Below are 13,869 nucleotides of genomic sequence, written 5' to 3'. Positions count from 1 at the left end.
TGCGGGGAGGGCCTTCCAGGCAGCAAGAACAGCACATGCTAAGTAGGGTGGGTGAAAGAGAACCGCTCAGGGACCTGGAGCAAGTCCATGAGCTGTGTTGAGGCCTGAGGAAGAGGAGACACAGAGGGAAGAGCTAAGCCCCCGTCGGACTCCAGTCAGAGGAAACTCGCTTTCTTTCTCCTTGTATAGGATATCCATACAGAAGTATATTTAAAGAAGGTTCCACAATTAAAAAGGTTCCAGAACCTTGTTGAAGCTCAATCCCTTTTATTCTACAGAAGGGACAAGGTTACTGCCTCCTGGCCCCTCTCCGACTTTCCCTACCCACACCATCTCCCTTGGAATGTAGAGGGTATGAATCCTCCAACTCACTGGGAAATAGGAAGACTTTCCTCCCAGAAACCCGTCTCTTAAAAAGCCACCATCCTCGTGGCCTTGGGGGTGTCTGTCCAAGTAACAGCCCCATTTGTTGGAGGCCTGCCCAGCAGGTTGGCCCCATTCGCTGGCCCCTCACCCCGTCTCGGATGAGTGGACCTGGGGACCCCAGCTGATCCCCGGCTGTAGTGTGGATGTGCGTGGGGGAGCCAGAAGCTAGTCAGTCTCTGTGGGTCCCTGAATTGGGAAGTGATGTGAAGCTGGAATGGCCATACTTAACCACGTGACAAATGAGCAGATGGAGCGGCTCCAGAGACAGGAAATGAAGGAGCCACACACAGGTAGGCAGCTGCAGCAGGTGATGGGGTCCCAGGAGGGGTGACGGATGGAAAGACGGACAAAGTCCGTTTGCTCATATTTGCTCAAACCTGACTCCCAGATCCTGTGTGACCGGGATGGAGTCCCAGCCCTTGGTCTTTGTCCTTCTTTGCCCTTATAATTAATTGCCCTGTGTCTGAGTTAGTCGGAATGGGTTTCTGTTCCTTGCAACCATATCCTCTGTGAATGGGCAGACCCTGAAAATTCTCCTCCCAGCAGGTAAACAGGCTCAGCTTCCAGGGGCCTGACCCTGGTTCCTGACAGGGGACACTCGTGTAGCTGTGGGAAGGGGAAGATTTCTCTGTGGGCAGCATTTTTGTGAGGGTTCATTAAAGCTCTCCAGGAAGGGATGCCACCTGACTTTGTGGCCATGTTCCCACAGCAGGGTGGGCCTAGCGTGTTTTGCCGGGACTTCCCGTTTGACCTTCAGAGTAGGTGCACCAGGGTCCTAACGGGGAGAAGTGTTCTCTGGGACGACGGCATCTCTGCACCAAAACCAAGCAACTCCTTCAGCATCCAGGTGCCCAGGGTAGGAGTTTGTATGGTTCCTAGAAAGTGACTGAGGTGGGGTGGGGGACTGTAGAGCAATGGGACCCCTCTTCCCTTTGAGAATCTCCTTGGTACATGTTCCCACGGAGACCGTTGGGAACAGAAAACACATGAGAGGATGCAGACAGAACCCAAGAGTCAGTCTGTCCGATTCATGGGCGGTCGGGACAGGAGCTGCTTGGGGGAAGCACCCCTTTTACCTGCTCACCACCCTGTCCCACAGCAGGACGCCTCTCCCCTAAAGTCATTGACATGCGCACACTTCCGGTCAAGCCTGGAGCCACAGTCTTTACTCCAGCAAGTTTGCTTTCAGGGTTCCACGAGTAAAGGAGAAAAAGGGACAGCCAGCCCAGGACGGGCCCACAGGGCCCCGGCCACCAGGCCAAGGGGAATACAGAGGTATGACAGGTCTGTGAAAGCTCTTCCGCTTCCCGGTCTCGAGTCTATTAACACCACGACTTCCTCATGAAGGGAGAGGGACCAGAGTGCTGGAGGGTGAATGGGAGCCACTGCCGGAGGGGACGGCATGGACTTCAAGGCCAGATACCCAGCTGGGCTCTCAGAGCAGCCAAGCCAGGAGGACAGGCAGGAGGAGCACGGGCCAGGCCACCAGGAACCCTGAAACACGAGAGACATGAAAGTCAAGTGCCGGGCTTGGGGACTCAGCAGCAAATGCGAGCTGGCCTCCTTGCCACATGCCACACAGGGTGAGAAAGGCAGAGCATCCTTCCTGTCTGGTCCGGGTCACTGCCTTGGGGCTCATGCGGTGGAGGTACGGCTATCTATCCACTAACCACTTTTCCCATTTTCTTCTGGGAACACAAGGAGGCAATTTTTTCCCCAGTCTCTTTTGCAGGTAGGTTGAACCATGTGACTGAATCTGGCCAATGACACATGTCTGGAAGTCATCTATGCCATTTACAGGCCAGGTTCCGAAAATCTCCAACATGATCCTGCATGCCCTCACATTCACCATTCTAGGGCTACACTGCAGAAGATCCAGGGTAGGACTCAACAATGGAGCTTCCAGAAGCTACCAGAAGTAACCAGAGTTCCTAATGACTACACAGAATAGAACTGTACCCCACATCAGCGATTTAGTGGGAAATGATACTGTTGTATAAAGGCACAAAGGATTTGAGATTGTTTGTTACAGCAGCTAGCCTAACTTATACTGACTAATACTGAAGAGGCAGAAAGGCACAGAGCAATGCCTCTGAGACCTGACTACTTAGTTTAGAATCTTATCTCTAGCTGGGCCAACTCAGGCAAGATAGTCAACTTCTCTGTGCCTCAGTTTCCCTGTATGCAAAGCAGATTTTTGTTAAGACTCAAATGAGTAAATTCACATCTAGCATTTAGAACAGTGTCTGGCACATGGTAAACACCGTATAAGTGCTGGTTTAAAAAATTAGACTCTAAGACCTGAGGGCTGGATCATATCTTTTGTGCACATTGGTGTACACTCAGTGTTAAGGAAGGGTGCAGATCCTGAATGAGAGTTGCCTTTTTCTGAGGGGCTAACGGAAGCATATGCACCCGCTTCCACAATACTATCAAATTAGAACATCTCCCCACCCCACCCCACAATTCAAAGTGACCTGCTGCTGATGTCCTAGAAGAAGGGAGAGGGCCACCGTAATCTTCAGAAGCATGTAAGTATATGGCAACAGGTTTATAATGATGAAATATGAGATGGACGGTCTATTAATTCTAAAATATCAGAAACGATTACAGCAGATAGCAAACTGTGAAAACCACAGTGCCCTCTTGTGGTGGCCTGCTGCCTTGACATCAGACCGAGCTCTTCCAGAAGACTCCCAACACTCCACCCCAGAAATGAGGCAATTCAAGCAGACTCTCCTGGGATGTCCCAGGCACTGTGCTAACCTGAAGGACTGGGACTGAGGTCCCTGACTTCAAGCTGCTCCCACTCTCTTCCACGAGTGTGACTTCTCTTAGGATTGTCTGAATGTTAGCATTAAGCATAAAGAGGCCATCTTGGACTTATTGAGAAAATTTTTAGACAGTAGTCTAGTTGGGGATTTGAGGATGGAGGGAACTTTTTCAGGTCTGTGTTTGACAAGACAGGTCATCCTGAAGAGTAGCAGAATCCTAATACACGTGCTTCCCATTTTGTCCAAAATAAACTTCTTTGATTTGTCTGCTCATCCATCTCTAAGTCATTCATCAAAACCCCACTCAGTTGTTACTACCTGATGAAATTCTTTTACAACCTTTTCCAACACAGTAGATTAGTCTTCTCTGTGCTCCTTCTGTACTATCTTCTAGCTCTTCACTAACTTCCATATGTGCCAGCCTCCTATGAAACGAACTGACGTTCCCTCTGCTTCTGGGTTCCATTCTCCTCAGATTTGCCCATTTGCCATTTCTCATTCAGTCAAATATCACTTCCTCTGATAGTTCTTCTGACCATTTATCCATCCTGACCTTCACTCTTCCTTTCTACTTTGATAATAAAACCATCAATCATTGGTTGGATATATGGTCACATAGGGCCATGTGCTAAGCCCTGGTCAATGAATGTAAGTATGTATATGGTGCCAGCTTCCAGGAATGTTCCTCAGTGTTCTTTAACTTCTTCCATGTTCTCTCCATTTGGATTTCTAGATAGGCGAGTTGGAGTTCCAGCTGCCATCTTGGACCATGGAACTGATAGTCACATCTCCAAGATGGCGAAGCAGGGATCTGGAAAGAACCTAGATCTTTGACAACTTTGTGGTGCCAATCTACTTTCCTTTACCTGCCTGCCTCTAGGTTTCACTTATGTGTGAGAGCAATACGCTTCTGTCTGATTTAAGACCTTGTTAGCCATGTGGGTGACTTTCTGTCACATCATCTTTTTTATTTCTAAATAAGCTTTTGCTTACTTTTTATTGTCTGTTTCTCAGATAATAAGTTCTACGAGGGCATGCGCCAATTCCCTTTTGCTTACCATCATAATTTCAGCACTTAGAACAATGCCTGGCACACAGTAGGCACTTGATACATATTTGTTGTTAAATGGCTGTCTCTTCTGCTAGACTAAGGAGCCAGTCTGGGCTCTGATCCATTTTGGCATGCACAGTCCTTAGCATGGGATCTGGCAGTTAGAAGGGACTAAATTGAAGAGGGGGAGGAGAGGGAGATGGGAAAGCCATAGGAGAGACATGAGGACAGGATGTACCTGCAGTGCCAGGGGCTCCGTTCATGACGCCGGGAGATGGGGCACCTGTGAACAGAAGCAGAAGGTGAGAGCCTCCTCAGTCCTGCTCTGGTGACTGCAGCACTAGGACCACCGCTGTTCCAAACCCTGACCTGGTGGCCGCCACCACCCACAGTCTACACCCTGGAGGCCGTGTATCCAGTGGGCACTTTTCTAAATGCATCTCACGCATTTAAAACGTAATCCTTCTCATAGATTTTGTGAGGAAATTGTCCTCATCTCCATCTGACAGATGAGAAGACTGAGGCTCAGCAATGTTAAGGGACTTGCAAAGTTGACCGTGCCCATCAGTGGCAGAGCTAGGATTCAAACTCCAGTATGTCTGATTCCAAAGCGCCAGTTCCTGACTCTCCCTCTCCCAGTTACCCTGGGCACCACGGAAGGCACCAAATTGAGGACCCACAAAGGGGCAGAGCCACTCAGGGCAGAGTCTCCTTCATGAGACAGCTTCTGTTCACTCGTGTGGAGAACGGACTTGGCAATAGTGCTCACCTCCTTGAGCTACTGGAGCATTCCAAGTGTTAATGCTTATAAAGCTGTTTGGCATGATGCCAGGTGTGAAAAAGTATTATTATTATTATAGCTATTAATGTTACTGCATCTTAATTTCTTTAAGGCAAAAAAAAAATGATTTCATTCTTTTGCATTACTTGACTCTTCCATTGTGGTGGAAATAAAAACCGTAACAGTACTATGAACCCATGTGTGGGATGGATGAAAATTTGGGGAGCAGTTGGAAAGTTTCCCCTCATATCCCACTCAAGAATACAGCAACTGAATGTTGGAAACAACCATTCACCAGAAAATAGAGCTGTATCTAAGCAGGAGCCTTAGACTTCACCCAAAAGGGACTGAGTTGTGGGGATCTAGAGCAGATGGAAGAAGGTCAAGGCCACATACTCCAAAATCAGACTAAGCTGGGTTCAGGTCTTATTCCCACTACTCATGAGCAGATCGATCTTAGGTGGGTTCCTTATTCTCTCTGAACCTTGGTTTCTCACCTATAAAATGCACACAGTTATGGGTGGATTAAGTCAATCTTTGAAAGTCAAGAGCTTGGCCAGGGCTCTAGCACACAGGAAACCCAGCACAAATGGCAAAGTCTATCTGTATCATGGAAAGATAGATCCAGCAATGGGGGCAGAACCAAGAAGGCAGAAAAACCCCGAGTGATTGTGTGGGTGACCCCAGGCATCCAAGGTTAAGTATCAGCACCTGGCCAGCTGGCCTTGTTATCAGGACTGGGCCACTTACTTCTCCGAGAGATGGGTCCCAAATCTAGAACCCGGGCTAGATCAAGGGCCGGTACTTCACTGCGGAGTTGATTTCTTGAACAAGACTGTGAGGATAGAGAACTCTCATTATAACCAGATTTAATTCAAGGCAAAGTTCCTACCCAGACTCCCCTGCCTTGGTAGCTCTGGCCCAGGAACTGGGCCCCACCTGCCTTTTGACCCTAATTCTGAGGCTAAGTTTTTCCCAAACCAGAGAATTCTCATTGTCATGTCAATCAAATCCAGGTTTGACTCTCATCTCCACTATTTTTCAGTTGTGTAATTTGGGGCAAATGACTTCTGTCCATGATGATTAAATAGGACATACCTGGTTTGAAAGATAAAAAATTTTAAAACATTTAAATTAAAAAAGAGTGCAATGAAGCATGTCACTAACAGACAGGCACAGACAGCACTATTCATAGATAGGGTCCAGTGGGGGTAAGAGCCGTACCACAGCTCAGCTGGGGTACATTCCTGCTCTGATACTGTCCATCTGTGTGTGGTTCTTGGGTAAAGGACTTCTCTTCTGTACAATGAGGTCAATTAAAAAAACCTCCTTAAAGAGTCATTGTGCTAAATTTGATAAGGTGTGCAATAGTTTTAGCATGAAGCTCAACACAGAGGAAGCATTAAAAAAGTCAAGTGCAGGATGAGTGTCCCTTATCCAAAATGCTTGGGTCCAGAAGTTTTTTCAATTTTGGAGTTCTTTAGATTTGGGTATATTTGCACAAGCTTTATCAGTCGATCATTCATAATCTGAAAATATGAAACCCAAAATGTTCCAAAATCCCAAAACTTTTTGATTGCCATGTCAACTTTCAAAAAGTTCTGAATTTCAGAGCATTTTGGATTTCAGTTTTTCAGAGCAGGGATGTTCAACCTGTATTATTATAATTATTCAAAATAGGTCTCATGCCAAGGAAAACGGTTCTTCCTCCTGGGAACACAGTACTTGCTTATAAATGAGTTTTTGGAATGCCTGAAGTCCATCTATGCATCCTTCACGTGCATCTGGCCACCCATCTGTCCTTCCATGCCTTCAGGCATCCATCCAACAAACCTGTCTTCCCTCATCCATCTGCCCATTCATCCATCCATCCATTCATCCCTCCCTCCATCAATCTAAAAACTATTTATAGAGAACCTGTCAGGTGCCAGGCCCAATGCCAGGCTCTGAATAGTCCCACCCAAAGAGACCACTCACCGGTTGGCACTGCTCATTAAGGGAATCACAGAGATGAACCTCACAATGCAGGAAAACTAGGTCGTAATTCCCAGCAAACATGAACATCTGGACTGAGAACCGGCTTTCCGAGGATACCCCATTCTCTTCCACATAGATGGTGGAATCGTGTTGATTTGGGCAGCTGGTGGGGCAAAGGAGAAAAGGTGTGACTTTGGAGAAAATTAAAGAGCACACACACACACACACACACACACACACACACACACACACACCTGGTTCCTTCCATGATGGTAGCATGAACTTTTTTTGTTTCCTCTGTTTCTTCTTCAAACTCACATGATTTAAATTATTTGGGGCACAATCTCTGGAGTGAGACAGACTAGTTTTAAATCCCAGCCTTTCCCAATTTCTAGCTAAAGGATCCTGGGCAGATTCCTTAACCTTACTGCAAAATGGAGACAGGAATATTCATCTCACAGAGTTGATGTGAGCACTTAATGAGACAACCATGTAGATAGCTCAGCACGGTGCCTCGCATGTAGCTGAGCTCAGTAGAAACATTATCTAATATCTTACTATGGTTCGAAGCACATCTGTAGATATTTATATTCCTTTGCTTTTATCAGTTCAAATGATATTTTCTCTCCTAACATTTCTCATATCATTTTTATGTTGATCAATGCTAACATCTGTATAAGGGACTATTTTTGAACAATGAGCCTATTGTCAGAATTATCAAGCATATTGAAATGGAAAATAATTAGCATTTCTTTACCCTGCCCACCTATTATGTATTAATACCTTAGGCTAAAATATCAGGAGTGAGATTCTTGGGTCAGAAGGGTAGGTTACAATATGTAACACCAAAATTTTCCCAAAGAGTTAAACCAACTTACACAACTGCCAGGCATAAATGAGATTAATATTCTCCCCCAAACTCTGTTAAAACCAAAAGATAAGCCCAGCCGGAGTTGCCTGATACCTGTTTCTGATGATGAAGTACTTCACAGGGTCCTCCTTGTCCTTTGATGGTGTGGCATAGCAGTTTCTCAACAACAGCTTAAACTTGGACGTGTCTCCTCTCTCCAAGATGGCGCCCACATAGAGCATGGACTCCACCGACAGCACAACCATATCCCCTTCGTAAGGATGCGTGTAGTTCTGGTCTTGGAAGAGGGCCATCCTGACAGTGAACTCTCCCTGCCCCCCAACACTGATGTTCAGGGAACTGAGGGAAGGAAAACCATAGGAACAGGCACATTAGGTTTTGACCAGAGAGAACAACATAAATCAAACCCCATACTTGTGTGAGGTTATGGAGACAAAGGTTTATCTCTGATCTCTAAAAGAACCATTCAACCATTCATTTAAACTGAGCATTTACTAGCTTCTAGGCACTAAAAATGACAGAGAGATCCCTCTGTCTCTGGGATCTCCACTGATTGCCCCTGGTGGGTTGCATAAGTCTTGATCAAAGAATAGAGGTTAGCACACAATGCCATCCTGTCACCTGGAGAATGGGACTTAGTGTCTTTCATTTTGATTCTCCATGACCCATAAACTCCAGCATAATATAATTGAAAACCACTGAACTCAAAAATTTCCAATCCTACTGATTCTGCCACTCTGTGAGCCCAGGAGTTTCATGAGGGAATGGGACAGGCAGTCTGGATTTCTGGATCTCTAACAGCTCGGAAGTTCCCCTGGCAAGCTTAGAAATGCTAAGGACCTGATTGGACAGGGCCGGTTCCAGGCACAGAGGCACAGCAATGAGCAAAGCAAACAGCCTGGCCTGTATCAAATCTCACCCAGATTGTTAACTGGTTTTATTTCTGGTGGGACACGGGTGCTGTTTATCCAATCAAAGGCAGTCTCAGTTTAAATCCCATCTGCAGTGAAGCCTTCCTGCCCCCGTGACCCCCACCCCACCACGATGGGGGTTGGGACACCTGTTTCCTGCTCCCAGAGCATCCTGGGTTCTTCCTACATTGCATTGATCTCACTTGCAAATAACTGGCGACATAGTTGTTTGATGCCCTTCTTCAAGGTGAATGGACCTGTCCTCTCTCTTTGTTCCGAAGCACATTTCTAAGCACTGTTTCATAGCACGACATTGCTTCATGATAATAATCTCTAATATCCAGGAAATAGCCAATGTGCGCCTTGCTCACGTTGAGTGTCCCCAATATACGATTAACAAATTTTGTGAAATGAATAGTTGAATGAGTGGGAGTTCCCAAGAGGGGTTAGTGTCATCGTGTGGACATCATAAACGGTGCTGGGAGTGAGAGGGGCCAAAGTCAGGGTTAGGGGTCAAAAGGGCAAGGGTCAGCACCATACCTCACAATGGGCCGCAGCGCAGTCTGGAGGCTGACCCTCATGTCCAGCGGGTAGGCGCACTGGAAGTTGATGTTGACAATGACGTCTCTGATAATGAAGTCACTGGCCAACGAGAGAGTGTTTTTGTAGAGGGCATGGGTTCCATTACTCTTTGGTAGAAAAAAAAACCACATATTTGTTTACATGGACGCGGGCAGGTGTGGGTGGAATTCCGATCTGTCTGACTCCAGAGTGAGTGTCCTCGGTCACGCAGCCACCTGGCACTCTGACCTCAAGGGGCCTCCTTCTTCTTTATAGGAGGAGGAATGAGGAAGCCAGATTAAGAACAGAATCTTAAATAAATAAATAACTGACCCCAGGCCCAGCAAGAATCCAGGCCCAGCAAGCTTGGTGCTCTGTGCCTCCCTCCCATGAAGCCCTGATTAAAACCATCATAATCATAGCTCACATTTATGAAGCTCAAGTGTCAAACCTACCCTAGGCTCTGTGTGAACCAGCGTGTTGAATTTCACACATGATCCTGGAGGCCCAGAGAGAAGCGAAGAGCCCAAGATCTCTCAGTTACTAAGATGGGTCCCCTGAGCCTGAACCCCACTGTCCAGCAGCCAGGGAGTGAACACCACTTACCTCCAGAATGTTCCCACAGGCACTGGCCTGGACGGGGCTGGACACAGACATCCAGTTCCCGTCCTCTCTGTGCAGGATGCTGCTGCAGTTTCGGTCCCTGAGGTAGGCGATGACCTCCTCCCCAAAACCGAGGCCTCCCAGTAAACACTTGTCTACCTTCACCTCGATCTCGCTGGCCCCACAGTCCAGCTGAGGCTGCAAATTCTGAATATCTACAAAGCCAAGAAGAGACAGACAGAGTGGACAGAGGCCTAGAAGCAGTGGGCAGGGAGCAAGCCACCATGACCACCAGAAGGCTGCATCGTCTAGGACTCACATTCAGACGGGCAGAGAGGTCTCTAGGCTAGGATTTCTGAACATCTAATGCACAGGATCGGCTAAGTTCCCCTGCGGGGATTGGGATCTTTCGTTCAGCAAAGGGTCCCTGCTTTCCACACTAGAATCAAAGCCTGATATACACTATTTCATGAAGCCAGCACATCTGAGCAGGTTCTGAGCCCTTGTGTCCATTCATGCATTCAACACTTACTCAAAAAATATTTCTTGAGCATGTACTATCTGCATCCTGCCCCAGGAGTCTGCCCGTGCTCCTAGCATGAAGACTGTAGATGCCTGAAAGCAGCATGCAGCTCCCATCCATGCAGATGTTTTATTTTTGGAAATTCTGGGATTGAACTCAGGGCCTCACACATGCTAGGCAAGTCCTTTATGATGGAGTTGCATCCCCAGCCTGCAGAGTTCTTGTCTGCAGTAACTTTGTCTCTCATGGATCCAACCTGGCCATGGCCCAGCACCTGACATGGAGTTTGCTCCAGCCCTGCCCTCTCATCTCTGCAGATGCCCCAGATTTATAGCATGTGGACTGGAGAACCCAGAGGATCCCCCCCAACCTCAGTCCATGCCCCCCGACTCTGATCCACACCTTGTCGTGACCCTCCAAAGCTCCCTGCTCCCGCCCTACCCGCCAGGACAGCAGTCGCCATTTCCCGTGAGCGCCTCACCAGAGCCATTGAGGTCCCGTCTGCAGACGCAACTCCAGATGCCATCTTGAGGGAGACATTGCTCCTCGGGGCGGCAGCCGGGCTCACACCTGTCCTCCTGGGTGGCGGGGTCTAGGAGGCGGGGCCAGGAAGGAGGAGATCAGGATGCAAAGCAGGGAGGATCGGAGGCCCCCAGGTCCAACCCTCTCATTCCTCCAGGGCACAGGAGGTGGGCCAAGGGTGAGATGCCCAGTGGAAGGGTCAACCTCAAACTCAGCTGTCCAGTTCCCCATCCAGCGGGGTGAGCGACAGCCCTGAAGCTGCCAGGCACTCTTTCTGAGGTTACAAGGGGAGCAGAGCAGCCTGGCGACAGAGTCCTGGATGCCAGGGCCACAGTGCCTGGCTCAGATCCCAGCTCTCCTGTAGAGAGAGTCGCCTGACCTCTCTGTGCCCCAACCTGGGTAACTACATAGTACCTATTTCATGGAGCTGGTGGAAGATTCCAGAGTCAATACTTTCAAAGGGCTCAGCATGGTGAGCACGTGGCTTAGCTGATATTTTGCTATCATCCATTTTTTTAATCGGATAGGACAACTGAGGCTCTAAAAGGTCACTGAAACCACCCGAATGGAATCAAAAGAGCAACGAGCCTGAGTTCTTGACATTGTGCTAGGATGCGTTTATAAAGCAGGAGATTCCACCCTCAACGTGGAATTTCTGGCTTTATTGAAATGCAGGGTGCCTGGCGATCCAGAGGAGCTCTCCTCGGGGTGCCAGGTGGTGCATCGTCTCCTGCGGACCAACCCCGCGCTCTGCGGGTCCCAGCATCCCATCGGCCGCCCCGCCCACAGCTGCCACTCACCGGTGCAGTATCTCAGATTGCAATTCGGGGTGCCGTCCAACCGGTACACGTGGTACCTGCCCGGGCAGGCCTTCACCTGCACCTCAGATGCCCAGAGACAGCAGTTGTCACTCCAGTGGGCACAGGCGGTGCGGGTGACGATGCCGTCCCCAAGGACGGGGTGGGTCCCGTTTAGCCACATGGGAGCGGCCGTCCGGCATCGCAGCATTGGAACGCAGGTCTCGGGCATCCTTGCTCCTCCCTCACCCACGAAGCGGTACCAGCCTCTCAGATCCTGGTCGCATTGCTGGAGGTCATCCGAGTTCAACGTGCTCCGGGAGGGATCGTCCAGGACGGTGTGATTCTCACAGGGGTCAAAACAGACCTCCGCCTCTGGGGTGCCGGGGGCTCCACAGGCCAAGTCCAGCCCATGGGAACTGGCTTCTCTGGGGTCTCTGTAACCTGGGAAGGGGACAGAGCGCTTGGGTGCCCTGAGCAACTCCCCCACCCACAGGTGTTTGTCCCCAGTCTGAAGGTGCTGAGAACTAATGAGTCCAACAGGCAAATGAGCCGTCAGTTCAGCATCAGACTCCGCTGGCTGGCGGTCAGAAGAGCCCGGGAGAGGTTTATCAACGAGTACCGCCGTGAGTCCTGCATGAGCCCCTGTGCCCCACCCTGAGTTCCAAAGAGCTTCCTTGGGGGACCCGGCTGCCAGGGTCCTGCCTGGCGCTCTTTGTTTCTTTCTCATAAATGTAATGGCAGGCTTCCTGGAAAAACAACCTCAGACATCATTCAAAAGAATAAAGGAGAAGTGAAAGCTGTCACAGTGCTGGCTTCCGCTCTAAAATGAAGCTGTCCTAAGCCCACCCAGTCCCAGGAGTAACCCTGAATTTGTTGTCTACCCTTCAGCGTCTTCCCATGCACAGGTGTGTGTGTCTCTGTGTGTGTGTGTCTGTGTGTCTGTGTAGAACGTTCTTTTCCAAAAACAAAGACAAAAAATCGGATCAGGGCTGTTCCACCCTTCTCCGTGCATTCTCCACTTCCTGCAGCATGGACATTCTTCCCCGCCAGTGGACACACAGTGGACACAGTCCCTAGGATTTCCCCCGTGTGGCACAGGGTGTGTTGGCCGCCCTCACAATAGAATCGTAGACTGTCGAAGGCGCCCTGGCCTCTGCTGACCGGATGCTTCCCTTCCTCTCCAGGGTAAGTTCTAATTCGGCTCGTGGACACACTGTGACTTGATTTCCTTTTCTCTCATCACATCCTCCCTGACACTGAGCTCGGAGTCTTGGCTTTAGACCTGCCTGTTCCTCTCACTGACCTCAGCTACCTTTGCTGTGGGTCTTTCTAGACGTCTGAGGTGCCGGATAAGCAGACACTCACCTTGCTGCGCTGTAGAGGCCAGAGTCAGGATGCAGGAGGCCAAGGCCAGCCACAGGGGGTCAGAGACGGCCATCCTTCACGCAGGGTGAGACGTGCAGCTCACTCCACAGACTGCAGGCTCTCCATGCAGCCCTGGGAAAGGAAAGGCCCGCAGGATCAGAGCAACAGAGCTCCCTTTTGTGGTGCAAGGTTAAGATGGGGACTCGAATGAGTTCAGCATCGATCATGTGACTCCATCTGGACTCAGCCCCTCACGCACTTGACCTGGTCTCAGGCTCTGAGCCATCCTACAGAGATGGTGCGATTGCTTCCGTTTTACAGCTGAAGGAGCCGAGTGCATCAAATCCCAGCCAGGTTAAGAGGCTGTGATCTCAGAAACAGGCCTGTAGGTGTGACTTGCAGAAGCAGTGAGGCAATGGGAAGCGGGGACCCACCAAGGGGGCGAAGTTGACAGCAGGTGAAGCAAAGTCAGGTTTAGAGTCTGCAGTGCTGCAAAATTTTCTAGAAGGGTGTCAGGAGGTCCCTGTGCAGGTGGAGGGAAATTCTCTCTGGAAATTGGATGGAGGGAGAGGATTCTAGAGCTTGCCAAGGCCTGCAGACAAATCTAGAGCTGCCTGCTGTAGAGCCATGCATCAGGTCCTGCTGAGAGTCCCCAGGGTGTCCTCTGTGCGTGTCCTTATCAGACCAGGCCCCGTGGTCCCTGC

The 13,869-nt window shown here is 49.4% G+C and overlaps 1 protein-coding gene across 1 annotated transcript; it reads right to left on the bottom strand.

Annotated features, from left to right (window-relative positions):
* Positions 1-1,861: 1,861 nt before the first annotated feature.
* Positions 1,862-13,238, bottom strand: Gp2 (glycoprotein 2). The gene is made up of 10 exons (XM_047532951.1): positions 13,166-13,238; positions 11,801-12,241; positions 10,960-11,070; positions 9,959-10,170; positions 9,332-9,480; positions 7,974-8,219; positions 7,010-7,172; positions 5,783-5,867; positions 4,490-4,534; positions 1,862-1,920 (listed from the first exon to the last, which is right to left on the bottom strand). Exons 1-10 carry the CDS (start codon positions 13,236-13,238, stop codon positions 1,862-1,864), a joined length of 1,584 nt encoding a protein of 527 aa, XP_047388907.1.
* Positions 13,239-13,869: the final 631 nt, after the last annotated feature.

The sequence above is a fragment of the Sciurus carolinensis genome, chromosome 18 (assembly GCF_902686445.1).
Source record: "Sciurus carolinensis chromosome 18, mSciCar1.2, whole genome shotgun sequence".
NCBI classification, from domain to species: Eukaryota; Metazoa; Chordata; class Mammalia; order Rodentia; family Sciuridae; genus Sciurus; species Sciurus carolinensis.
This window is presented reverse-complemented; position numbering and strand designations above follow the sequence as displayed.

Excerpts from the sequence above, each read along its gene's own strand:
- Gp2 (XM_047532951.1), bottom strand. The coding sequence starts at position 13,238 with ATGGCCGTCTCTGACCCCCTGTGGCTGGCCTTGGCCTCCTGCATCCTG. Across the intron at positions 12,242-13,165 it reads GGCCTCTACAGCGCAGCAAG|GTTACAGAGACCCCAGAGAA; the intron begins GTGAGTGTCTGC and ends TCCCCTTCCCAG. Across the intron at positions 5,868-7,009 it reads TTAATGAGCAGTGCCAACCG|TCTTGTTCAAGAAATCAACT; the intron begins GTGAGTGGTCTC and ends CTATCCTCACAG.